The sequence below is a fragment of the Dipodomys merriami genome, unplaced genomic scaffold (assembly GCF_024711535.1).
Source record: "Dipodomys merriami isolate MVZ:Mamm:240054 unplaced genomic scaffold, mDipMer1.0.p SCAF_691, whole genome shotgun sequence".
NCBI lineage: Eukaryota > Metazoa > Chordata > Mammalia > Rodentia > Heteromyidae > Dipodomys > Dipodomys merriami.
In genome coordinates, this window is record NW_027206281.1 from 289,093 (window position 1) to 316,451 (window position 27,359).

The following is a 27,359-nucleotide window of genomic DNA, read 5'->3' on the forward strand; positions in this document are numbered from 1 at the left end:
GACGTTTCCATCTCTTTGTGTTTATTGAGCGCCCATGGGGTCCCACCCCACGGAGCCAGCGCCCAGGGTTCAGAGCCATGGTCTCTTTCCAGAGACCAGAGCGAGTAGAATACAGAGAAAGTTCCAGAGCTTCTGCGTTGACAAGTCTGTGAGGGCCTGGGGGGCGGGGGAGGGGAGAGCTAGTCACAAAACAAGTTCCTACTCGAAAGCAACAGGGTCTCCTCCCGAGGGCGGTAAGCACCCACGCCACGCACACCCACGCCCGCACGGGTGCCCACGGGCACACCCACCCGGCTGCATCTGCACGCACATGCGGGCATCGGCGGGTAGATAAAAACGAACACAGGCTGCCCGCACGCACGCACGCTTGCACACGCACGCACACACGCCACCGCTCAGACACTGATGTGTGCGTGTGCGTGTGCGTGTGTCCTGGCTCTAGCAGAGGCAATCTGTCTTAGATTTCCCGAAGCATGCAAAAGAAAATCTGGAAGATCCAGAGACCCACAGCTTAGAAGGGACCACGAGGAGACGCTAGTCCGGCTTCTTCCTTGGGGGTGGGCGGGAGGGAGGGCCGGCGTGGGGGGGGGGCGGGTGGGGGACCCCCAGACACAGCACAAAAGGTTGTTTTGGTTGGCACCAATCGAACCTTGGTGGAGAGCTCCCGGGGCAGAGTGGAGGGGGCCGGCGTGGGGGTGGGGGGGTCCCCCTCTCTTCCCCCCACCCCTCCCCGTCCATCCGTGGCAGGACCCCACGGGCACCGTGGGGAGCACGCCGGGCGTCCAGGCCGACGAGAGCTGTGGTTAGGATGGCGTCCGGCGTCCACCCGGGCTGGGCAGGGCGGCGGTGGCGGGCATTCGTTCCCCTTCCTCCTCGGCGCTCCGCGGCGGCCCACGTGTGCTAACGCATCTTGTAGTCGTTAGATACAGATGTTTCGCACAGCTGGCCCTTAAAATCCAGGTCTACGGTGAAGTCGAGGTCTCGCTGCCAGGGGAGAGCGGGAGGGCGGGTGGGGCACCGTGAGCGTGGGGAGGTGGTCACAGCCCCCCTCCCCCCCCGGGTTGGGCATGAGCCCCCCATTTGTTGGGAAACTCCTCTGCTGTCTCCCGATCCTTCCAGGAAGACCTGACCCAATCCTTCCCGGTTCATATTTAAAAAAATAAAAAAATGTTCCCTCCAGGGCAGATGCTGGTGGTGCACGCCTGTACTCCCGGCTACTCGGGAGGCTGGGATCGGAGCCTGGGCATCCAGTGCTAACTCCTCCGGGCTCTTCCGGGGATGAGGGGTGAGCTGTGACCGTGTACACTGTTCTTAACCCGAAGCCAACGGCGCATCCCAAAGATGTCTGTCCACATCTGCCGAGACTCAGTCTACCTTCTCTGCCTCTGGCCGGGTTTCGGGGTTTGGGACGGGGGGGGGGCTCCCACACCTAACGTGGCACCCCTGCCCTTTGTTCGAGCCTGGGGGGGGTGTCTAAAAATTCACTTTTGACTTCTAGGCAACCACAACTCATCCCTCAATCAAGCCAGGCCCCCAGGTATTCCTTCTAGAAGGTTCTCTCTGGCCGGAAGGGCTTGGCAGCTGTCTTCCAGGCCACGTCTGGGGAGGAGGGACCTAGCGAAAGCTTCTTGTGGCTGGGTTGGAAGTCCGGTGGCCTCTGAACGCAGCTACATTCTGCCTCCCACAGAAACTTCTAGAACTTAGGTGGGGGGGGGGGGGGAGGCTTACCACGTTTTTGGCATTTGGTTTCATGGATATGGTCCCGTAGATCTCCTCCCCTCTCCGGACCGTGAGGTAGTCTTCCAAGTAGAAGACCGTCTGCTTCCAGTGTGTGTAGGGGGCGTCCGGGGCTAGGGGGGGGGAGCGAGAAGAAAAGTGGGGGGCTTCAGGAGCACCGGGAGGCGAGAAGGGAGAGACAGAGACAGTGTCTGCGGACGCCAAGGCCCAGCGCAGACTCGCCCCCCGCCCCGGCCCCCCCCCCCCCTGCCCCGGGGAACCTGCTGATTCCTCCCCCGCCCCCATCCCAAACCCCTGGCACCTTACCCAGCCCGGCCCGGGGTCCCTGAGCAGGAAGGAGGAAGAGGCCAGAGGCCAGGCCCGAGGCCGCGGGCTTACCTGTGGAGAAGCCCATCTTCTTGTGGCACTTGGTAAACTCGATGTTGAAGTAGGTGACCAGCGCGTGCACGTAGTCATTGCGCTGGACTTGGAGGCAGAAGGCAGAGGAGAACGACAGCTCTTCGGTCTTCACGGTGTAAATGTCCACCTCCTAGGGCCCACACGGGGCGGGGGGGGGGACAACGCCAAGGCTTGGTGCTCTCCACCAGCCCCCTCCCCAGCCGCGCCCACAGCCGCCACCCCAAGCACCGCCCAAGCCGGGCGCCGGCCCTCACGCCTGTAAGCCCGGCCTCTCAGGAGGCTGAGACTTGAGGATCCCAATTCAAGGGCAGCCCAGGCAGATAAATCCAAGAGACGCTGGGATCTCAAAGGAGCCCGCAAAACGCCAGAAGTGGCTCAAGTGGCGAGGGCCAGCTTTGAGAACAAGAGCTAAGGACGAGAGTGTGAGGCCTGAGCTTAGGACCTGACAGGTACACGCATTTTTGTTTTTCCAGTCGTGGGGCTTGAACTCGGCCTGGGCGCCGTCCCTCAGCTCTTCAGCTCAAGGCTGGCACTCTACCACTTGAGCCACGGCACCACTTCTGGTTTTCTGGTGGTTCCTTGGAGATCAGAGTCTCAGGGACTTTCCTGCCCAGGCTGGCTTTGAACCACGATCCTCAGATCTCAGCCTCCTGAGTAGCTGGGATGACAGGTGTGAGCCACTGGTGCCTGGCTTAGGCACACACGTTTAAATCATCATCATCATCATCATCATCATCATCATCATCATCATCCTCAGCTTGGGTTCTACCAAGCCCAAGGGACTTGCCAGGCAGGTGTTCTACCCCTTGAACCAGGGCCCCGGTCCTTGTTTGTCTTGTGTGACTTTTGCCTGGACTGTGTGATGCTTCCACTTCGACCTGCAGGGTAGCTGGGACCACAGACCTGTGCGACCACCCCGGGCCTCTCCATTGAGATGGGGCGGGAGGGGGCTTGTCTTGAACTGCCAGCTTTCCCGTCTCTGCCTCTCGGGTAGCCGGGATTGCAGGCGGGGGCCACGGGGCCCACCCTGGTTGCTAGGCTTTTGGGTTGTTTGTCTGTCCACGGTGCCTGAGCCCGTCCGGGTGCCCGCAGCCTTTTGAATGCGCAGGAGGCTGGAGGTCTCGCTTTTCAGATTTCCAGCCACCAAAAGGCAGCCGTCCAGTCTCCTGTCGGCTGACTACCCGGTAGATCTGGGAGCCATTCGCATCTTTACTGGCTGGGCACCGGTGGCTCACACCTGTCATCCCAGCTACGCAGGAGGCTGAGGTCTGAGGATGGAGGTTCAAAGCCAGCCTGGGCAGGAAAGTCCCTGAGACTCTGGTCTCCCAGGAACCACCAGAAAAGTGGACGTGGCGCTGTGGCTCAGGTGGTAGAGCGCCAGCCTGGAGCTGAAGAGCTGAGAGACAGCGCCAGGCCCTGAGCTCAGGCCCCACGGGTAGGGGAGGCGCGGGCCGACGCTCAGTGTGGCCAAAACCAAGCAACACGGGAGCAGCAGGAGGGGGAGAAGACGGGTCCTCACCCAGGCCCCGCCCTCCTCACCCAGGCCCCGCCCTCCTCACCCAGGCCCCGCCCTCATTCAGACCCCGCCCACCCACTCCAGGCCACACCCACCCAGGCCACACCCAAGCCCGCCCTCCTCGCCCAGGCCACGCCCCCATACAGACCCCGCCCACCCACTCCAGGCCACACCCCCAGGTCCCGCCGCAGGCCCCGCCCCCGCCGCAGCCAGGCCTGACCTTAATCAAGCAGGCGTTGGTCACCACTTGCTTGGGGTCGACAATGTCCACCAGCGGCTCCTTCATGGCCACGTCCCGAATGCAGGTCATGTCGAAGCCGTACACGTTTTCCCACCCTGTGGGCGGAGCGGACGTGAAGCGGGAGGAGGACCCGGGCCACCCCCCATGCCCTGCCCCCATGCCCTGCCCCCATGCCCTGCCCCCCATCCCTTCCCCCCATGCCCTGCCCCCCCATGCCCTGCCCCCATGCCCTGCCCCCATGCCCTGCCCCCATGCCCTGCCCCATGCCCTGCCCCCATGCCCTGCCCCCCATGCCCTGCCCCATGCCCTGCCCCCCATCCCTTCCCCCCATGCCCTGCCCCCATGCCCTGCCCCCCATGCCCTGCCCCCATGCCCTGCCCCCATGCCCTGCCCCCATGCCCTGTCCCCCCATGCCCTGCCCCCCATGCCCTGCCCCCCATCCCTTCCCCCCATGCCCTGCCCCCATGCCCTGCCCCCCATGCCCTGCCCCCATGCCCTGCCCCCATGCCCTGTCCCCCCATGCCCTGCCCCCCATGCCCTGCCCCCCATGCCCTGCCCCCATGCCCTGTCCCCCCATGCCCTGCCCCCATGCCCTGCCCCCCATGCCCTGCCCCCCCATGCCCTGCCCCCCATGCCCTGCCCCCCCATGCCCTTCCCCCATGCCCTTCCCCCCATGCCCTTCCCCCCATCCTTTCCCCCATGCCCTGCCCCCCCATGCCCTGCCCCCATGCCCTGCCCCCATCCCTTCCCCCCATGCCCTGCCCCCCCATGCCCTGCCCCCCATGCCCTGCCCCCCCATGCCCTGCCCCCATGCCCTGCCCCCATGCCCTGCCCCCCCATGCCCTGCCCCCATGCCCTGCCCCCATGCCCTGCCCCCATGCCCTGCCCCCCATCCCTTCCCCCCATGCCCTGCCCCCATGCCCTGCCCCCATGCCCTGCCCCCCCATGCCCTGCCCCCATGCCCTGCCCCCATGCCCTGCCCCCATGCCCTGCCCCCCCATGCCCTGCCCCCATGCCCTGCCCCCATGCCCTGCCCCCATGCCCTGCCCCCATGCCCTGCCCCCATGCCCTGCCCCCCCATGCCCTGCCCCCCCATGCCCTGCCCCCCCATGCCCTGCCCCCATGCCCTGCCCCCATGCCCTGCCCCCATGCCCTGCCCCCATGCCCTGCCCCCCATCCCTTCCCCCCATGCCCTGCCCCCCATGCCCTGCTCCCATGCCCTGCCCCCATCCCTTCCCCCCATGCCCTGCTCCCCATCCCTTCCCCCCATGCCCTGCCCCCCATGCCCTGCCCCCCATCCCTTCCCCCCATGCCCTGCCCCCCATCCCTGCCCCCCATGCCCTGCCCCCCATGCCCTGCCCCCCATCCCCTGCCCCCCATGCCCTGCTCCCCATCCCTTCCCCCCATGCCCTGCCCCCCCATCCCTTCCCCCCATGCCCTTCCCCCATGCCCTGCCCCCCCATGCCCTGCTCCCCATCCCTTCCCCCATGCCCTGCCCCCCATCCCTTCCCCCCATGCCCTTCCCCCATGCCCTGCCCCCCATCCCTTACCCCCATGCCCTGCCCCCATGCCCTGCCCCCATCCCTTCCCCCCATGCCCTTCCCCCATGCCCTGCCCCCATCCCTTCCCCCCATGCCCTGCCCCCATGCCCTGCCCCCCATCCCTTCCCCCATGCCCTTCCCCCATGCCCTGCCCCCCATCCCTTACCCCCATGCCCTGCCCCCATGCCCTGCCCCCATGCCCTGCCCCCATCTGTTACCCCCATGCCCTGCCCCCCCATGCCCTGCCCCCCATGCCCTGCCCCCCCATGCCCTGCCCCCCATCCCTTCCCCCCATCCCTTCCCCCCATGCCCTGCCCCATGCCCTGCCCCCCCATGCCCTTCCCCCATGCCCTTCCCCCCATGCCCTTCCCCCCATCCCTTCCCCCATGCCCTGCCCCCATGCCCTGCCCCCATGCCCTGCCCCCATGCCCTGCCCCCATGCCCTCTGGTGCAGCCTGAGCTGGGGTGCTATGTGTGGGGGGGGCGTTGCCCACCCGCACCTCCCACATCCGGGCGGGGGCAGCCAGGGCTCAGCAGGGCTAAGACACCTGTCTCAGGCTTTGGCCTGAGGAGGAGGTTGGGAGCAGCCCCGGGGAAGGGGCGGCTGAGAGACTCATCTCCAACAGACAAGGCAAGAGGAAACCAAAGCCAGAAGTGGCGCCGTGGCTCACATGGTAGAGCACCAGGCTTGAGCAGAATGCTGGGGGACGCGCCCAGGCCCTGAGTTCAAGTCCCCTTAGGACCAGCACACACACAGACACACACACTGGCCAATGGCGGCCGGCCGGGCCTCCCAGCTGCCCTGGCATGGCTCCCCACATCCGGGCAAGCTGGTGACACCCCTGTTTCCTTTCCCAGGGCCCTTGGTCCCCGCTGACACCCTGGGGGACCCCTGCGCCCCTTGGGGGAGGGAGGAGGGGGGAGGGGGGAGGACCGAAGAGAGCCTCTCAACTCAGGCTGCTTTCTGAGGCTCACAAAGGCCCCGGGGCACAGACGGCTGGACAGATGGACGGAGGAGGCAGAGAAAATAACCACCTCCCACGGGGTGGGCGCTCCAGGCAAAGACGGCAGCCGGCCCTTCCCACGGCCTACAGGCTGGCGCAGACCCCCTGCACCCCCATCCGCTTCAGGGGTGCAGGGGGGAGCAGACCCCCCCAGCTCCCCAGTCGCTGGGCTGGAACCAACCAGCACTCACAGCGGCTGTCTACCCGCTCTCTCCCTCCCTCCCTCCCTCCCTCCCTCCCTCCCTCCCTCTCTCCCTCCCTCCCTCCCTCCCCCCATGGCCAAGTTGAATTTCCATAGAAATGTTGTCCAAAAGGCTGGGCGTCCTGTGCCAGGGTGGAGGCTTGGGTTTCGGGGTTTCATCCTGACTTCTCCCACGTGTGTGTGTGTGTGTGTACATACACATCTATACACACATATACATACATATGTATGTGTGTATATATGTGTACACATACACACATATGCATATATACACGTATGTGTGATACGCATGTATGTATATGTGCACATATGATATATGTATGCATCACATATGTGTATATATACACATATATACTATACTGGAGGGTTTTTTTTGGTCAGTCCCGGGGCTTGAACTCAGGGCCTGGGCGCTGTCCCTCAGCCCTTCAGCTCCAGCCTGGTGCTCTACCCCTTGAGCCACAGCGCCACTTCCAGTTTTCTGATGGTTCATTGGAGATGAGCGTCTCAAGGACTTTCCTGCCCAGGCTGGCTTTGAACTGTGATGCTCAGATCGCAGCCTCCTGAGTAGCTGGGATGACAGGCGTGAGCCACCGGCGCCTGGCTTCACGCCCCCTTTTCTAAAGCTCTTTGGTATTCACACCTGTAACCCTAAGCTACTCAGGAGGCTGAGATATGAGGATCTCTGGTCAAAGCCGACCCCAGGAGCCAAAGCCCATGAGCCTCTTATCGCCAATGAATCCACCCAAACCCAGAAGTAGAGGCATGGTTCAAGCGGTAGAGCACCAACCTTAAGCAAAATAAATAAATACCAAGGTCAAAAAATGAAGCCAGGCAAAAGTGTGATGCCCCAAGTTCAAGCCCCAAGACCAACACCAAAAGGCGCTGGGCGCCGGTGGTCACGCCTGTCATCCCAGCCACGCAGGAGACTGAGATCTGAGGATCACGGTTCAAAGCCAGCCTGGGCAGGAAAGTCCATGAGACTCTGATCTCCCAGGAACCACCAGAAAACAGGAAGTGGCGCTGTGGCTCAAGCAGGAGAGCACTTGCCTTGAGCTGAAGAGCTGAGGGGCAGCGCCCAGGTCCCGAGTTCAAGTCCCATGACCGACCAAAATAAATAAATACAGAAATAGAAGGCAGGCGAGGGGACTCACAGTGGATTTTGAAGTCCTTGTACTGCCTGTCTTCTATGGCCACCACGTACAGCGCTGCCCGGTCTGGGAACATGAGGCCCCCGGGTTTCTGTTAGAAATGGCGGGGGAAAGTGGGAAGTGGGAATCTGACAGAGACATCACCGATTGGAGTGTTCTGGGGGTCATCGGAGCGGCCCCCCGATCCCGGCTGGGTTTCCCAGGTACCCTCCAGGGCAGGCCAGGGAGAGATGGGGAGTGGGGGAACCCGGGGGGACTGGGGAGGGACCCCAGGAGAGCAACGGGAACCAACGAAGCCTGGTGGATCCAGCTGGGGCCGCTTGGCCTGCTGGCTGGGCACGCGAGGCCCAGGCTGGGCAGATGCCCCTCGGATCTGCTCGGGCCCGAGTCCTCCCTTAAGTCCTGACATGGAGGGGCTCCATGTCAAAGACCTGAGTTCAAATCCCCGCCATGGCTGGAGGCTGGGCGGTCCCGCACTCACCAGCCACTTGTCCCTGGCGAAGATGACGGTGTTGAGCATGGACTCGTAGAACAGACAGTAGCCCATCCACTCGCTGATGATGATGTCCACCTTGTCCACGGGCAGCTCCACCTCCTCCACCTTGCCCTTGAAGATGGTGATGACTGCAAGGCAGGGGGGGCGTGGCCGTGGGCAGCCAGGAGGCGACCCGGCCTCACGCCCGCGTGGAACCCACCGAGATCCACCACGAGGACCCCGGGGGGAGGGCACGGCCGGGTGCTGAGTTCCCAGCATGCACAGCACCACCGCCACCCTGAGGAACGTTTCTCTGCTGCTCAGGGAAACTGAGGCTGGCCCAGCCCAGATGGGCTCCGTTGCTAGGTTGCCATGACAACCCAAACCCAAAGAAACGGGGGGGGCGGGGGGAACCTCTCCCCTTCTGGTTTTTGCATCTGTGCAGAGGTGGGGATCTCCCTCCCTCCCTCCCTCCCTCCCTCCCTCCCTCTCTCTCTCTTGTATCTGGGAAGAGGAAGACAGACTGGTGTTTTGACAAGATTCTGCCCCAATTCTGCAGGCAGAAAGCTCAGCGGTGGGCGCGCCCCGGCCCCACGGGGGACTCTGGGTCCCCACGGAGCCCCCCCCCCCCCCGCCTCCCGGGACGGGTGAGGAGACGGTCCATGGGAGAGGTGGCCGCACTGTTGAGATGTGGTGCCGGGTAGTTAAGTGAAGTTAGGGCGAGGGGCCTGGCTCCACAGGAGGGGGGGAGCAAGACCCACGTGGCCAGGGGCCCCCCACCCCCTTCCCAGGCCTCGGGACCCCAGGCCGGTGCTAGCATGGAGGCCCAGCCCTGAGCCTCACAACCCCCATCACCTCCCCTCCTGCCCAGGTCGGAGCGGATGGCGCCCGAGAGCAGGGGAGAAGGTGGCAGGGCCGTGCCCCCACTCTGGAAAGTTCCATGGCAGCCAAGATTCACTGGGAAACCAAACAACACCACCGCTTGCTGGTTTTTAAAACCAAGATGCCAGATGCCCGTGGCTCACGCCTGTCATCCCAGCTACTCGGGAGGCTGAGATCTAGAGGATCAAGGTTCAAAGCCAGCCCTGGGCAGGAAAGTCCAGGAGACTCTGATCTCCCATGAACCACCAAAAAGCCGGAAGTGGGGCTGTGGTTCAAGTGGTAGAGCGCCAGCCTTGAGCACAAAAGCTCAGGGACAGCGCCCAGGCCCTGAGTTCAAGCCCCAGGTCTGACTAGTAAACCAATAATAATAATAATAATAGATAATAAATCACAGCATCTTGAATCTGAGTTTTATGGACTGGAGGCTCTTGGATAGTAGAGGTGCAGGTCAGTTCATTGTCTCCACAAAGATCAAGCCCAACAATGGCCGGTGGTCATCAGTCTAAGAGAAGCTGGCAGCAGGGCGGGCGCCCCTCCCCCTCCCCCCTCCCCCTCCCCCCCTCCCCCTCCCCCCCACCGTCCAGCCTGCGTCCCCCCCTCAAGGTGGCTTTGAGGTCGCTCTCCGGGGCCGTGTCCCACTTCCCTGAGGATGACGGGAAGTTTGACCAACCGGCTGTGGACCAGCCCGGCTGGCAGGTCTCAGGGCGATTAATCACGGCCAAAGCACACTTTGGTTTTGGCAAATGACACCACGTTTGGTCGCCGTTTATAGCAGAGTCTTTTTGTTAAGAGCGTTTCGGCGGTTAGAGCAATCTGAGGAAAGGTCATGGATTGTGTATTAATAAAAAGAAAAAGAAAAAAAGCAGATCAGGCCAGCCCACCCTCACTTGAGCCTCCAGGGCATCCGTCAAAGTCAGATGACCCCAGGGTCGAGTGTGGTGGCCCACACCTGTAGTCCCAGCTACTCAGGAGGCAGAGGTAAGAGGGTTTTAGCCCCAGGCCAGACTGAGCAAAAGTGTGAGAGTTTATCTGAAAGATAAAGTGAAGCGAAGAGGGCTGGTTTATTTCCCCTCCTGTAATTTTTCGGAGTAGATGAAATAGATGTATAGATGTTGTTGTTTCGAGTTATATAAAAATCGTATCCAGCTCTGCTCCTATCATCAATTTCCACAAAGGCGCCCGCTGCTCAGAGCCTCCCGGAAGCCTGCAGCCGCCCGCCCCTGGCGGAGGGAGGGGGCCATGGCGCTGCTAGAGCTTAAGTCAAAGAGGAATGGCGTGTGTGTGTGTGTGTGTGTGTGTGTGAGAGAGAGAGAGAGAGAGAGAGAGAGAGAGACAGAGACAGAGACAGAGACAGAGACAGAGAGACAGAGAGACGGAGAGAGACAGAGAGAGAGGGAAAGAGACAGACAGACAGAGACAGAGAGAGACAGCGATACAGAGACAGAGAGACAGACAGACTCAGAGAGGCAGAAACACAGAGACACAGACAGAGACACAGAGACAGACAGAGACAGAGACACAGAAACACAGACACATAGAGAGACAGAGACAGAGACACAGAGACAGACAGAGAGACAGAGAAACAGAGAGACAGACAGATACACAGAGAGACAGAGAGACAGACAGACAGATACACAGAGAGACAGAGAGACAGGGGACACAGATACAAAGACACAGAGAGACTGAGGGAGAGACGCTGCGTCTTCCTGCTGGTGTGGATCCACGAGTGGATCGAGGAGTGGAGGGGGTTGGCCAGGGAGGAGGGATGGATTTGGGGTCCCCCACGGGCCTGGCCATGTCTTGCGGGGTGGGGGGGGGCTGGGTGGGGGACAGGGGGGGGGACAGGACTCCGCCTCACTAGCGCCACCTGCTGATGGGAGGGCGGAGGCTTCCACTGGGCCCTCTCCTCTGTGGTGCGTGGGGGGGATGTGGGGGGGGAGTGGCAGAAGGTTTGGGGGTGGCTGCTCCCTCGGAGACAAGGGCTTGGCCTGCGTCACACCTGGGCCAGTGTGTGTGCGCGTGCGCGTGTGTGTGCACGCGCGTGTGGATGGAGCTAATCAGACTCTAGGCTACCCAGGGCTGTGGATTTCCAGAAGGTTCTGCACGGATGGCTGAGGGGCACGGGGGACAGCATGGGCCGGCAAATCAGAGCGACCCTGGGGGAGCAGGCAGAGCCTCGGGGGCTGGGGAGGGCACGGGGGAGACCCACCAGCGTCCTGGCTTCCAAGGCTGCTGGCCCCGCCCGCTTCCCTCCGCCCTGGGCTCTCTGCCGGTCCTACCTCTGGTCTCACTCAGCTCCAAACGCCCCCACCCGAGCCCCCACCCCCCCCCCGTCCACTATCCCGCGGGTGGGGAACCGACCGGCACAGATCTGCGTCTACTCAAAATGGCTCCAGAGGAAAGTGTCTGGAAGGTTCTAGGCCGGCGGGAAGGGAGGGAGGGGACGATGGGAAGGGACACACCCTCAGGGCAGGGGGGCTGTCACGGGCTGTGGAGGGGAGAGGAGGGGGCAGCTCCCGCCATCCTGGGTGAGCAGGGGTGTGACCCCCAAGGTTCAGTGCCCACAGGGCCCGGCGAGCAGCCAGGGAGGGGCAAACCTCCCCTGGCAGGGCCGGTGCCGGGGACCCAGCTCGCCCGCAGAGCCTCCGCCAGGGCCCCCCATCTCCTCGAGATCTCTCCATGCACGTCCCCCCCAAACCCCCCATTAACAGCAGGTCTCAGCGGCGCCTTACTGTTGTCCAGGTGGTTGGCCTTGATGATCTTCTCCGAGTAGTCAGAAATACTGGAACATTCGATCTAGAGGGGGCACAGAACACAGGAACCAGGGGTCAAAGAGAAGTGTCAGAATTCCGGCGTGTCTGCTCCAGTTCCCACCCCAAAGGGCCCACCTGCTGCCAGTGCGCTACCATCTTGGTCACCACTGTTGGGAGATGGCGGGAGCTTTAGGGGGTGTGGCCTACTGGGAGGAGGTGAGGTGATTGGGGGTGTGGCCTACTGGGAGGAAGTGAGGTCACTGGGGGTGTGGCCTAGCAGGAGTTGGCCATTGGGGGCGTGGTCTAGAGGGAAGAAATCAGATCACTGGGGGGTGTGGCCTAGTGGGAGAAAGTTAGGTCATTGGGGGCGGGGCCTAGTAGAAGGAGGTGAGGTCATTGGGGCAGGACCTAGTGGCAGGAAGTGAGGTCTTTGGGGCTGGCCTGGAAGGGATACTGGGGCTCCAGCCCCTCCTCTTGCCTTCTGTCAGCCATGTTTGTGTTCTAGTTCCCTGGGAGGCCGGGCCAAGCCAGAATTGCTGCCAGCCTCCTCCTCTTCGCCCCTGCCAGGATCTCCCCAAACCGGGCCCAGCCCCAGGCTGGGAAATGCCCACTGGGGCGCTGGGCACCAGGCTTCCTCTTCTCCCACCAGCTCCTGTTCTGGCTCGGGGACCCCCCCCCCCCCGAGCAGGAGGGGAGCTTTCCTCTATCGTTTTATTTTCGAGCATTTCTTTTTTGGCCTAGGCCCGCGTGGACCTTGAGCCGCCTTTCTATGCCTTCCCCCTAGCCGGGACTACAGGTGCATACCAGAGGTCAAAGGCGTATGCTACACCGCTCGGCTTGCTTGTTGAGACGGGGTCTGCTCCGTTTCCCTCCCCCCTTTTGGTTTTTTTCCCTGAGCTAGCCTCCGCCTCCTCCTCCTGAGTCGCAGGGATTATAGGCATGAGCCACGGCGCAGGGGCGACATTTCATTTTCATTCTCCTTGTGTTGATCTTTGTCCTACTTCTCCGGCTTTTCCGAGTCTCTCTAGCTTTCTATTTTTTTTTTCCTCCTCCTCTGTGCTTCTGTCTTCATTTTCCATCTCTGACTGTCCCCGACTCATCCCGTGTCCCCCCCCCCCCAAGCGGGCATCGCGGGTGGGCGGGGGGGGGTGGTTGGAACAGAAGACACTGTGAAAGGAGCCATCGGGGCGGCGTGGAGAGTCGGTGCCAAGTGTCTGTAGCTGGCGGGCGCGGGGTGGGACGCCCCAGAAGACAGTCCAAGGGGTGAATGCTGCCCTGGCTGGAATCTGGGGGCCAAGGATTTGGGGCGCTTTAGTGAAGCTAGGAGCCTGCTGGGCCCTGTGGGTGGATGAGCCGCAGGTTTGCACACGTCCCCGTGGCTTCTCTGCCCGGGGGGGGGCGGCCCGGGGCCACCCCCCACCTGCCTCGGACAGGCGCAGGTCACTTCCGGGGTGGGGCACCTCCCCGAGCCTTAAGGCTGAGCACCTGGGACTCTGGGCGCCCTGCTTCTCCACCGCGTGGGGGTGCGGGCTGGCCCAGCCGGCACGGGGGACCCTCACTGCCCTGGCTTCCCCCCAGGGCTTTCTGCTCCCCTTCCAGAGAAAGGCGCGGGGAGGGGGTGCGGGGAGGCGGGGAGACGGACAGGGGCTGGAGGGGTGCGGCCTGGTGGTTAGTGTTTCCTAGTGTGCATGAGGCCCTAGGTCTGAGGGGAGGAAAGAGACAGAGACACAGAGAGAGATAGAGACAGAGACAGACAGACAGACAGAGACTGAGCCAGAGAGAGACAGAGAGAGACAGAGACAGAGAAAGACAGAGGGACAGAGGGACAGAGGGAAGGAAGGGGAGAGGAGGTCCGCGATGGGTGCTCTGGGGTCGGCGGGGCAGGGGAGCCCCGGACAGGGTGTGGGGTGCCCACACTCACCCCAAACACCTTCTTGGCCCCCGCCTTGGCGGCAAACATGGACAAGATCCCCGTCCCGCTGCCCACGTCCAGCACCACCTTGTCCTTGAACACGTGCTTGTTGTGGTACATGGAGTTCCGGTACGTGAGCGTCCGCACCTCGTCCTTCAGCATCTCCTGCGGAGGGGGGAGGACGGGGAAGGGAAGGCCATCAGTGGGCTCCAGGATCCCCCCCCTGCCGGGGTCACGGGGGAGCCACAGCTCCCCCCCCACGGTCACACCGCTGTCCCCAAAGAGACCCCAAGGACTGCAAAGGCAGCCCCGCGCTGGTAGCTCACGCCTGTAATCCCAGCAGGGCCCTGGGTTCCCACCTCAGTTACCCAGAGGTGTGCATGCACACGCACACACACACACACACACACAGGTGCATGCACACACGCTCACCTCCACACACACACACAGCTGCTGCACAACAAAGGAAAGAGTGATCAGGGTGAAGAAAGAGCTGACAGACAGACAGACAGACAGACAGACAGACAGAGATCTTTGCCAGCTCTTCATCTGACAAGAGATTCATATCCAGAAGAGAGAAAGGAACTCAAAACATGCAACAGCAAAAGAACAAACAATCCAATTAATAAATGGGGCAGATGAGAAGAACAGACAGTTCCCAAAAGAATAGAAAGGGCCAAATAAATACATTTTATATTAAAAGAGGAGGAGGAGGAGGAGGAGGAAATGGAAAACAGAAGCTCCCTGAGCTCCCATATCCTCCAGGCAGGAGAACCATCACCAAAGAAAACCAGAAAAAAACAAGGCTGGGCATGGTGGGGTCCACTGGAGTCCCCGAGACAGGAGGTAAAAATGTCCTGGATTACAGGTGTGAGCTACTGGCACCCGCCTTTGCTGATCTGGTTCTTCAAAGTCTGACTCACGCCTGTCACCCTAGCGACTCGGGAGGCTGAGATCTGAGGATCACGGGTCGAAGCCAGCCCGGGGCAGGAAAGTCGGGGAGACTTTCCTCTCCAGAAACCGCTCAAGAAAAAGCAGGAAGTGGTGCTGTGGCTTAAGTGACAGGGAGCTTTGTCTTGAGCATTAGAGAGGCTCAGGGAAGAGAGCCCCAGGCCCTGAGTTCGAGCCCTGGGACCGCCACTTCCATGGCGAATCCCTTTGATGGCCTTACCTCGTGGATCCCGAAGTGGGCGTAGGAGTCGAAGTAATAGTCTCGCGAGGTCATCTCCTCCGGGTTGAGCAGCTTCGACATCTTCCCCCGGCCCGGGCAGCTGGGCTGCGTGGACACGTGGTGGACGCATTGCACCGGCTTGGTTGGGATGATGGCTTGTGGTGGCTGGGTGGGGGCGCTGCTCACCTGGGGGAGGGGCAGGGGAGGGGGAGGGCGAGGGGCGCATGTCAACAGAGGCCCAGGGTCCAGCCTGGGAGACGCTGCTCCACCTGCCTCCCCCGTCCAGTGCCAACTCCGCAGCTGCTCTGTGGAGCTTGGTGACCCCCTGGTGCTCCCTAACCTTCAGATACACATGCTGGCTAAAGACCCGGATGGCCAAATCGACCTCTGTGTGTGTGGGGGGGGGTCGTGGGGCTTGAACTCGGGGCCTAGATACCGTCCCTGATCTCTTTTGCTCAAGGTGGGTGCTCTACCACATGAGCCAAGGCACCACGTCCGGTTTTCTGGTGGTTCATGGGAGATCAGAGTCTCACGGACGTTCCTGCCCAAAGCTGGCTTTGAACCGTGATCCTCAGATCTCAGCCTCCTGAGTAGCTGGGATGACAGGTGGGAGCCACCAGTGCCCAGCTCAGCCTCTTTTCTTTACAAGTTGCCCATCTCTGTACTGGCATTTCCAGGGGCTGAGATGGTAGCTCCGTGATGTCAGGTGTTGGAATTAACCGCCTATGCCCGCGCTTTCCTGCTCTGAAATGGAAATGATGCGAGACAGAATAGCACTTTTGAAGTTCTTAAAGACAAGCCAGGTAGCTGGGTGCCCATGGCTCACGCCTGTCATCCCATAATACTCAGGAGGCTGAGATCTGAGGATCGTGGTTCAAAGCCAGCCTGGGCAGGAAAGTCCGTGAGACTCTGATCTCCAGTGAACCACCAAATAAAGCTGAAAAAATGAAGCTGTGGCTCAAGTGGTAGAGGGCTAACCTGGAGTAGAAGAGCTCAGGGACAGTGCCCAGGCTCTGAGTTCAAGCTCCAGAGAGAAAGAGAGAGAGAGAGAGAGAGAGAGAGAGAGAGAGAGGAAATTAAAAAACTAAACATAGAACCACTCGATGACCCAGCAATTCCACTCATCCCAAAGATTACAAATCAGGGTTACAGCAAAACCACCAGCACAACCATGTTCACTGCAGCACTGGAATTCTCTCTGGTGGATACCACCAGAGCCAAGGTATAGGATCAGCCCAGAAGCCCCCCAACGGACAAATGGACTGAGAGAATGTGGAAGAGGTACACAATAGAATTTTATCCATCCATTAGGGGGAAAAAATGACATTGTGCCATTTGCAAAGAAATGGAAGGACCTGGAAAAAAATTGTTACATGAAATAGGTCAGGCCGAGAGAGAGAGAGAGACAAAGGATGCATCTTTTCTCTCTCACGTGTAGAAGCAAGATCTAATTTATAAATACCTACACAAGTAACACACACACACACACACACACACACACACACACACACACACACACACGGCGTGGTGAGTGCACATAAACGTATTAACTGAAGTGTGGTCTATGCAGTAGAGAATTCAAATGATGAAGCGCCGGAGTAAAACTAATAGTCCACAAAATGAACACCGGGGAGCCGGCCTGTGACAGGTGTGGGGGTTTGGTCAAGGGGAGGGGGATAGAAGAGGGGAAGGAGGAGGAGAGAATGCAGTTGTAATATTCCACGCACATCCCATGAAGCCAGGAAAATCAAGGGGAGGGAGGGGAGAGGAGGGGAGGGGAGGGGAGGGGCTGGGAGGAAACCACACCTGGTGCTCATCAACTGTCACGTGATATGGCAACTCCGATCCGGATGCCCGCACCTCCCTTCCCCGCCCCCCCTCGCCCCCGGCCCCGTTCCCCAAGATGCCATATCTGTTATTTTGTTCCTCCTGTGTTTAGTGACACCCCCCCCCAATCCTGACCCCTGCCAGCTGCGCTCCTCACAGTCATCCTGTCCCTCCTCCCCACAGGCTAAAGGGAGGGAGAAACAGCCCAGAGACCCCCCCCCAACATCTGGATGGACACACAGCTGAGCCAGAGAGGGCGGCCTGGCCCAGGAACAGAGGCCAGGAAAGAGCCTGGGAGCTGGGTGCAAACACAGAAGTAGAAAAGCAGGATTAGAAAAGCAGGCTGATCTTGGGGGTGGGGGGGCGCTGGGCCTCCGCTCCCCATCCTCTCCCTGTGAGGTGGAAAGCAGGTGCTGAGGGCAGACACCCCAAGGAACTGGAAAGTCTGAACTGGCGGCTCTGCCCTGTTCATCGGGGCCCGTGTGACCTTGGAAGGCCCTCTGTCACCGCGTCCTCCCCTGTGAACCGCCGGCCACCGTGAAACACGCCTGCAGGAAAGCCTTGTTCCAGGGTGTCTAAAGCTGTGTGAGCCAGACGCCGGTGCTCACGCCTGCCATCCCAGCTACTCAGGAGCCTGAGATCTGAGGATCACGGTTCAAAGCCAGCCCAGGCAGGAAAGTCCATGAAGACTCTGATCTCCCATGAACCACCAGAAAACCGGAAGTGGCGCTGTGGCTCAAGGGGCAGAGCACCAGCCTTGAGCTGAAGAGCTGAGGGACAGCGCCCAGGCCCAGAGTTCAAGGCCCACGACTGACAAATAAACAAATAAAGCAAGCAAGCTGTGGAAGACTTCACGGTGTTACCTGCTTTGGCCTGTACGTGGTGCTGAGTTGATTTTTGTTTTGTTTTTTGTTTTTGTTGGTCGTGGGGCCTGAACTCTGGTCCTGGGCGCTGTCCCTCAGCTCTTCAGCTCAAGGCGAGCGCTCTACCACTTGAGCCACAGCGCTACTTCTGGTTTTCTGGTGGTTCATTGGAGATCAGAGTCTCACAGACTTTCCTGCCCGGGCTGGCTTAGAACCAGGATCGTCCGATTTTGGCCTCCTGAGTAGCTTGGGTAACAAGCAGGAGCCACAAGCGCCGGGCTTGAGGTGGTTTGGGGGTGGTGTGTGTGTGTGTGTGCGTGTGTGTGTGTGTGTGTGTGTGTGTGTGTGTGTGCGTGTGCGCACGCCAGTCCTGGAGCTTGAACTCAGGGCTTTGAGCACTGTCCCTGAGCATTTCTCTGTTGTTCAAAGCAAGTGTCCTACCACGTGAGCCACAGCTCCACTTCTGGCATCTTTTTTAAAAATTTCCTTAATTTTTTGTCTGGTTCACTGGAGATCAGAGTCTCACAGACTTTCCTGCCTGGGCTGACTTTGAACTGCGATCCTCAGATCTCAGCCTCCTGAGTAGCTGGGATGACAGGCGGGGGAGTTCACCATGGCTTAGCTGTGGATTTTCTCTTCTTTCCTTCTTTCTTTCTTTCTTTCTTTCTTCCTCCCTTCCTTCCTTCCTTCCTTCCTTCCTTCCTTCCTTCCTCCCTTCCTTCCTTCCTTCCTTCCTTCTTTCCTTCCTTCCTTCCTTCCTTCCTTCCTTCCTTCTTTCCTTCCTTCCCTCCCTCCCTCCCCCTCTCTCTCTTTCTCTCTTTCTTTCTTTCTTTCTTCCTCCCTCCCTCCCTCCCTCCCTCCCTCCCTCCCTCCCTTCCTTCCTTCTCTATTTTCCCATCCCCTGAGCTGGGTCTACTCAGGAGTCAAGGCTCAAAGTGGGGACAGGCAGATCTAAGACAAAGCAGCTCAAGAGATCGACCCCATCTCCTTCTCTCCCCTCCTCCTCCTCCCTTCCCGGGACCAGGGCTGGAGAGGGACGAGTTGAGGAAAGGGTGTGGGGGGGGGTGTCCCATTTTTCCCGGCGGGTGTCTTGGTGGCGGCGGCCTCTGCCTCTCCCTGGGCCGTGGCCGCTTCCTGGCCCACAGCCCGGCCCTGGAGCGGCCGGGCATCTTGGCACCCGGCCGCCTCATTGGCATGCAGAAGGTGAGCCGCCTTCGGCTTGGCGTGGCGCTCCTGGGCTCGGCGAGACTAAAAATAGACCGAGGCAGCGTGCACGCGCCCCGAACCGGCTGCAGTGTCACCTCTAAACACGGGGGAAGGAGCGTACACACACACACACACACACACACACACACACACACACACACACACACACACACACACACACACACACGAGGCTGCTCTGCGCAGGCGGCTGATCCCAGCACTGACACCGTTTAAATAGATCAAGGACAGGAAGGGGAAAGACGCCCAGCTGGTGCGGATGGGGTCACGCTCAAGGTCAAGGGGGGGTGGGCCTCCAGCAGCTCCGAGCTGTCAATCAAAGGCCTCTCCTTTGCCACCCAAGGCCCCCAGGCTTTGGCTCCCCGTTGGCTGGTTTTGGAGGTGACTCGTGTGGGTCAGGAGGGCCCGGGGCACGGGGAGTCGCAAGAGGTGGGCAGAGGGGTGACCGGGTGCCAGGTGGGGTGTGTGTGTGTGTGTGTGTGTGCACGCGCACACGCTGGTCCTGGGGCTTGAACTCAGGGACACTGAGTTCCTGAACTTTTGCACTCAAGGCGGGCGCTCTACCGCTTGAGCCACAGCGCCACTTCTGGTTTTCTGGGGGTCCATTGGAGATCAGAGTCTCACGGGCTTTTCCCGCCCAGGCTGGCTTTGAACCGCGATCCTTGGATCCCGGCCTCCTGAGTTGCTCGGGTGGCAGGCGGGAGCCACAGGCGCCCGGCTGGAGATTTTCCTTCTCGACTGGGAAAAGCCCCCCAACCCCCACCCTCGAAGCTCAAACAGGCTTCCCCTGCCCCCCATAACTTAGAGCCGCATTGTTTCGGAGGGGGAGGACACAAAAGAGAGGGAGGATTCGGTTCCACATGGAGACTGGGGGGGGGACTGGGAGGAGGAGGGGTAGTAGCTGGCGGCAGGCAGAGCAGGTGCAAGTGGGGGGTTCTGATGGGAGGGAAATGAAAGACTGGCTGGAGCCCCCCCAAAAGTGGGGGGAAGGCAGTGAGTGTTGTCTGAGCCAGTAGAGGCTGCGTGGAAAGGGCAGAGGGCCAGGCTGGGGGAGGGGGTAGTTCAATTAATCGTGAGTATGGGGGGGGTCATTTGCAAACAGAAGGCTCCTTGCTGTCCAAACCCCTGCTTTTAGGAGGGGAATGTGGGAAGGAGCAAGGAAGGGCAGGCGGGGGGGGGGGGGGGGGCGGGGGGAAGGGCTGTACTGGGGAAGCTATTTTCAAAGACCAGTCAGGAAATAGAAGCATCTGAACTCGGGCAAAGGACCGCTGGCCGGGGAAAGAGCAGAAAATAGAACCTACCAGCGCGGGGAGGGGAGGTGAACGTCCAGGTTTGCAAGCTAGCTCGGCCGGGCAGGAAACTAATGGCGACGTCAAGCGAAATCAGGTCGGGGTGAGGGGAAAGCGTGAGATTCCACGTGGACGGCTAGAAATGCCACCCGGACCCGGGAAGAAAACGCGTCCAGCAAGCAGTAAGGGGGGACAGCCGCAGTCCACAAGCAGCTCAGGCAGAATCAAAAGGCGGCCTAGCGGTGCACGCCCGTCATCCCCGCCACTCCGGAGCCTGAGATCTGCAGGATCGCGGTTCGAAGCCAGCCGGGGCAGGAAAACCCGTGAGACTCTGATCTGATGGCGCCCAGGCCCCCAGAACCAGCCAGCACCCACGAGAGTCGAAAGGCAAATGACAGATGGAGAAATCCGCCCTGGCATAGAAGGGGCCATATAGATTAATCATTGAAATCAGCGGCACAGGCACCCAGAAAAAAGTGAACACGCCACCCTCCCCCCACCAACTAAATGAAAAAGAAACTGCACTAACAAATTAACACGCAGGGAGGAAAACAGAGCAAAACCTGCTTGACGAACTTCGCTAGAGCCTGGAGAACAGATGAAAGAGCACCCCAAAATGTCTCTCCATCTTCCAAACTGTAAATTGCTGTGTTTGCAAGGTTTGTCCTTTTTTTTTTTTTTTGGAAAGCGGTTTGGCAAAAATGCATTAAAAAAAAAAAAATAGTTTCCAAGTCAGGTGTAGTGGCTCACGCCTGTAATCCCAGCTACCTTGGGAGGGCCTGGGAAGGGAAGAATGGGAGTTCAAAGGGCAAAGTCCACACCAGTGTCTTCCATCCCAGACCACGCGAAGCTTGAGATGGGTCTTTTCCCCTCTCTCCCCCTCCCCTCCCCTCCCCTCCCCTTCCCTCTCTCTCTCTCTCTCTCTCTCTCTCTCTCTCTCTCTCTCTCTCTCTCTCTCTCTCTCTCTCTCTCCCTCTCTCTTCCTGGGCGCTGTCCCTCAGTTCTTTTTCACTCAAGGCTGGCTGGCGCTCTACCACTTGAGCCACAGCTCCACCTCCAGCTTTTGGCTGGTTCGCTGGAGACCCGAGTCTCACAGGCTTTCCTGCACAGGCTGGCTTTGAACCTCCATCCCTCTTCCGGGCCGGGGGCGCGGGGGGCGGGGGGCGGTGGGTCCCTCTGTCCCTTCCCTTTGTCCTCAGTTTCCCTCTCTGCTCTCCCATGATGCAGTCAGGATTCGAGACACGGCAAATCCAGACGCTTTGCTTCCCTGGCACGGAGGAAATGGGCCAGACCCACGCCAGCTCGAGTCTCCACTGTGGGCATGGAGCCAGGCTGTGAGGAGGCGGGGGGGGGGGGGGCTGCCCTCCCTGGACAGGCCGGGCCGGAGAGGATGCGGCCAGGGCGCCACGCGGGAGTCCGGTGCACACCTTTTTGAGGGCTCAGTTGTACTCCACACGTCCTCACCAGAAGGATGAGCTTCTCCGGGGATTATCTCTGAGCACCTTCGAGCTGCGTCCTCCAAGACTCCTCATTCCAGCCTCAAGTGGCCTCAAGTGCCCCTCGAGGGTCATCCTAAGGCCTTATTCTAACACTCAGTTCACGCCCCAGCAATCCAAGGCCTTACGGGCATCAGGACGCCGTCGCTCAGAGAGGCTGAATGATTCACCCGGTGAAAAGCCACCGGCCGGCCCCCCTCCACTGCCAGCCCCCCCCACCCCGCCCCAGCCCCGACCGGGAAAGCGACAACGCCATGTCCTAATCACAGATCTCACCAAAGGTCCAGCATAGTAGTTCCTGCCTGTAATCTCAGGTATGGACAGGAGGATTGTGGGCCAGCACTGGGCCCACACGCAAGACCCTATCTCCCTCCAGTCTTAGGAGAACTGATGAGCTCTTCTCATCAGAGAGGGGGAAGGCAAATACTAAAAACCCCAGCGCTCCAGCTCAAAATAATAACAATAATAAATTCCCAAAGGTCATCCCAGGTTAGCCCACAGATTCCAATCCCAGGGGTGTGTGCGCATGCGCGCGTGTGTGCACAGACATGTGTGCGCGTGCTCTAGTCCTGGGCCTTGAGCTCACAGTCCTCAGGATCCGGGCGCTGTCCCTGAGCTTCTTATGCTGGTGCTGACCACTTGAGCCACAGCCTCATTTCCTGCTTTTATTTTTGGTAGTTTAGAGGTGCTAAGAAGAGTCAAATGGGGGAAACACACCAGAGTTTGGGGAGACATCAGACTCCATGTCCACACACACACACGCACACACACACACACAGGCACACACGTTCATCTTCTTAATTCTGTCTAGCTTGATAAGCAATGATAGCGTGCGTTCGCCACCAACACGGCAGTACCTTAATCCCTGCACGCACGCACGCACGCACACGGGCCGGTCCAGCCTGCATCCTAACACTGGTGGACCAGTTCTGCATCTCCCACCCACCGACTGGCCTGGTACCTGGGGGCTTCGAAAAGAAACAAGGACGCGGTCTTCAGAACAGTTCTGTGTGTGTGTGTGTGTGTGTTTGCAGGGAACGAGGGCTTGAAACTCAGGGCCTGGCCGCTCTCCCCGAGGCTGGCGCTCTACCACTTGAGCCACAGCCCCACATCTGGCTTTTTGCTGGTTCATTGGAGAGAAGAGTCTCCCCATCTCCCCCTCCTCTGCCCCCTACCCCTAGACTTTCCTGCCCATGCTGGCTTTGAACTTTGATCCTCCAGATCGTACAGCCTCCTGAGTTGCTGGGATTACAGGTGTGAGCTACCGGGTATCCAGCTTTCCGCATGACTCTGCTCCAGCCATTGCTCCCCGCCAGGGGTAAGGGGGGGGGGTGTCTCTACGTGGAGGTGCTGAAGGTTAGAGACTCATAACCATCATTAATAATGCAGCAAGCTTTCATCCAAGAACCCAAACGCAGACGACCGTGCATCGTCCCTCACAGCTAGTAAGCAGGCCCCGAGAGGAACCCCTTCATTGGCTACTCAGATGAACACCCGCCCCCCCCAAATAAAAGTAGTTAAGAGTGTGTAAGTCCAGAAGGTCAGATAGGCCTTTTGGGGTCCCCAAAATGCAGCCAGGCTTTGACCAGCCGCAGCACCTCAATTCTGAGAATCTCTATAACTTGTCTACAGCAGAGAGGCAAGGGAAGAGGAGCCCCAAACTTCGGGGGTCAGAGACCTGCTGTTCATGACACAAATCAGTTCAGCCCAAGTGTATTATTATTGTTGGTGGTGGTTGGTCGTGGGGGTTGAACTCAGCCTGGGCGCTGTCCCTCAGCTCTTCAGCTCAAGGCAAGCGCTCTACCACTTGAGTCGCAGCGCCACTTCCGGTTTTCTGGTGGTTTATTGGAGATAGGAGTCTCATGGACTTTCCTGCCCAGGCTGGCTTTGAACCATGATCCTCAGATCTCAGCCTCCTGAGTAGCTGGGATGACAGGCGTGAGCCAGTGGTGCCCGGCCCAAGGGTATTATTTAGTGTGTGTCAGACGCGGTGTAAGGATAGAGAATGAAACACAAGAAAAAAAAAAAAGAGCTGATTATCTAACTGGAGAGACGGACACATAAAAAGGCCAATTATGCTGCAAAGGGAAAAGCAAAGCATTAGAAATGCAGGAGCAACGAATGCTCCCGGAGAGGGGGTAAATGGCAGGTGGAAAGGCCATTTGAGTTGGATCTTGCAGAGACAAAGACTCACTCCCTCCCCTCCAGATAAGGAGAGCCGAGGTGGGGAGAGCACTCGGGGATAAACTAAGTGGAGGGTTTTAGGGTGGTTGTTTTCTATTTTGGGGGTTCCTTCCCCCCAGAGGAGTTACAGAATGGCTGTGAGTTAGTCAGCCAGGACCGAGCATGCTAGGGAAATTCGTCCTGTGCTTGGACGGAGGGAAGCCGCTGCGGGTGCGAAAGGCCCCGGAGACATCTGCCACCCCTGCCACTCAGGAGGCTGAGGTCGGAGGACTGGGCTGGGAGGTCAGCCTGGGTAAGGAAAGTCCGAGAGACAATTCCCTCAGAAAAAAAAAAGCCAGAAGTGCAGGTGTGGCTCAGGTCAGGGGTCTGGCCTTGGCCCTGATTCAAGCCCCCAGGACACACACGCACACGCACACACACATGCACACGCACACACACACACACATGCACAAGCTGGCTTTCTGAGGCCAGGGGTCCACCGTGGGCCCTGAGGGTGAACACTAATGGATGACAGGGCACAAGACACCCCCCCGCCCCTTCCCCAGAAGGCTGAGAATGTGGAGGCTGATCTGGAGGGGGGACCCCGAGAGCTGAAGAGGAGCCCTGGTGGCTGCCCTGCTCCGGGTCTGGGGGCGTCTGCACACCCCCTGTGTGCTGGAATCATCTTTCCCAGAACTTCCCAGCCCTCCCGGCCTCCCTCCCGGCCTCCCTCCCGGCCTCCCCCCCCCCGCCGCCCCCTCCCCTGCAGCTCCACCTGCCCAAGTGCTGCTTCTGCTCTCCTCCCACGGCCCTCCACTCCCATTCACACGAGCACGCTCGCTCCCCGCTAGAAATAGCAGCTGGGGCCAAGAACGAAGAAGCCAGAGCCGGAGCCTGGTGCTGCTGTCAGCCCAGACACCCAGGAGGCGGAGGTCTGGGGATCGCGGTTCAAAGCCAGCCCGGGGAAGGAAAGTCCCAGAGACTCTGATCTCCCGTGAACCCCCAGAAAACGGGAAGTGGCGCTGTGGCTCAGCATGGTAGAGCTGTGTCCAGGGCCCTGAGTTCAAGGCCCAGGGCTGTTGCCGGAGTCCCCGGCCTGGGGAGTCCCGGTGGCTCGGGCCGGAATGGAACTTCACTACTCCTGGATGGAGACCCCGGAATAAAGGGTGAAGGCCTTCTCCCCGCCAGACACACCCTGAGACGCCCTGACACCCCCCTTGTACGCACCCTGCACCCCAATTCAGTCCCCACCGCCGGCTTAAGCTCCCTGCAGCCCGGAGCTCCAGGCCCCATGTCATCGGCGCCCCCGGAGGTGCTCTGGGCACCCCCTTGTCCCCCTCAGCCTGGGCACCCCCCTGTGCCCACCCCCGGGTGGGGGTGGGGAGCTGGGGGCGGGCACCATCCCTGGAAGAAGCCCACAGATGCCAGGCGCCGCTCCCCGTCCTGGAAAGCGAGGGGAGGGGGTTGGGTGGAAGAAGTTTAGGGGTCAGGGTCCGCTGTGGGGGGGCGGGGCGTGACCTCGGGGGTCAGAGGGCCAGGAAGGGGGTTGCACCTCCCGGGAAGGCTGAGGGACAGGGGGACAGGCATGGGGACAGGGGAACAGAGACGGGGACAGGGGGACAGGCACGGGGACAGGGGGACAGGCACGGGGACAGGGGACAGGCACGGGGACAGGGGGACAGGCATGGGGACAGGGGGACAGAGACAGGGACAGGGGGACAGGGACGGGGACAGGGGGACAGGCACGGGGACAGGGGGACAGGCATGGGGACAGGGGGACAGAGACAGGGACAAGGGGACAGGCATGGGCACAGGGGGACAGGCACGGGGACAGGGGGACAGGCACGGGGACAGGGGGACAGGCATGGGGACAGGGGGACAGAGACAGGGACAGGGGGACAGGCATGGGGACAGGGGGACAGGCACGGGGACAGGGGGACAGAGACAGGGACAGGGGGACAGGGACGGGGGATGGGGACAGGGGGACAGGGATGGGAGACGGGAGCAGGGGGACAGGGATGGGGGACAGGGGGACAGGGATGGGGGACGGGGGACTGAGATGGGGACGGGGGACGGGACAGGGGACAAGGGATGGGGTATGGGGACAAGGGACAGGACAGGGGATGGGGGAGGGGATGGGGGACAGGGACAGGACAGTGAACGAGACACGGGATGGGACCGGGCCGGGACCCCCGGACCCCCATCCCCACCCCCACCCCCATCCCCGCCCCCCCCGCCCCGCGCAGCCGCAGCTCGGCCGGCGCTGTCCCCGGTGCTGAACCCCGCGCCCCCCCCCCCCACGCAGCCCGGGCCTCGCGGACCCGGCGGGTCCCAGACGCCGCACGACCGACCGCGGGGGAGTCGCGGGCCGGGGCGGGGGCGGGGGGAGGGCGGGGGGCGAGGTCACGGGCGGCCGGGGTGACCCGGACCCCGGACCCCGGACGCCCTCCCCGCCCGCCCCGGCCCGCACCAGCTCGGGGTCGCGCGGGGTGCGGGGAAGGGGGGGAGAGGGAAGGGGGGGAGGGGAGGGGGGAGGGCGGGGCGTCCGAGCGAGCCCGGCCCCGGCGCTCTCCGGGTGGGGGGACCCCGCACCCCGCAGCCGGCACTCCGCACCCGGTACCCCGCACCCGGTACCCTGCATCCGGTACCCCGCACCCCGCAGCCGGCACCCCGCACCCGGCACCCCGCAGCCGGCACCCGGCACCCCGCAGCCGGCACCCGGCACCCCGCAGCCGGCACCCGGCACCCCGCACCCGGTACCCCGCACCCGGTACCCCGCAGCCGGCACCCGGCACCCCGCAGCCTGCACCCCGCAGCCGGCACCCGGCACCCGGTACCCCGCACCCCGCACCCCGCAGCCGGCACCCGGCACCCGGCACCCCGCACCCCGCAGCCCGCACCCGGCACCCCGCAGCCCGCACCCCGCAGCCCGCACCCGGCACCCGGCACCCCGCACCCGGTACCCGGTACCCCGCACCCCGCAGCCCGCACCCGGCACCCGGCACCCGGCACCCCGCACCCCGCACCCCGCACCCCGCACCCCGCACCCGGCACCCGGCACCCCGCAGCCCGCACCCGGCACCCGGCACCCCGCAGCCCCGCGCGCCGCGGAGCCGGGGAAAGTTTGGCGGCGGCGGCGCGCGCGGGGTCCCCGGGACGCGGGGGGTCCCCGGGGGGCGCGGGGGGGACGCGGGCGCGGGGGTGGTGTCCGGAGGGCGCGGGGGGGACGCGGGCGCGGGGGTGGTGTCCGGGGGATCGCGGGGGGGGACGCGGGCGCGGGGGGGGTGTCCGGGGGTCGCGGGGGGGGACGCGGGCGCGGGGGGGGGTGTCCGGGGGTCGCGGGGGTCCCCGGGGCGCGCGCGGCGGTCTCGGGCCCCGGCCCGGGCCGCTTACCTCGGCGCCGTCCGCCGCGTTCTCCGCCATCTTCCTCCGCAGCAGCAGGCAGCGGGACGAGTGCCTCATGCCCATAGGAGCCGGCGGGAGCGGGCGGGCGCGGGCAGCGACGGAGGGGCCGGC

The 27,359-nt window shown here is 61.7% G+C and overlaps 1 protein-coding gene across 2 annotated transcripts; it reads right to left on the reverse strand.

Annotated features, from left to right (window-relative positions):
• On the reverse strand, nt 1–27,359 carry Prmt8 (protein arginine methyltransferase 8). 2 transcript variants are annotated; one of them, XM_070006051.1, is made up of 10 exons: nt 27,237–27,359; nt 14,982–15,167; nt 13,820–13,975; nt 11,878–11,941; nt 8,270–8,412; nt 7,792–7,879; nt 3,873–3,988; nt 2,116–2,266; nt 1,729–1,883; nt 1–984 (listed from the first exon to the last, which is right to left on the reverse strand). In XM_070006051.1, exons 1-10 carry the CDS (start codon nt 27,309–27,311, stop codon nt 901–903), a joined length of 1,218 nt encoding a protein of 405 aa, XP_069862152.1. In that variant the 5' UTR covers nt 27,312–27,359; the 3' UTR covers nt 1–900. The 2 variants fall into 2 exon arrangements, with proteins under 2 accessions (XP_069862152.1, XP_069862153.1); XM_070006052.1 differs by having other exon boundaries at nt 1,729–1,850; nt 27,237–27,357.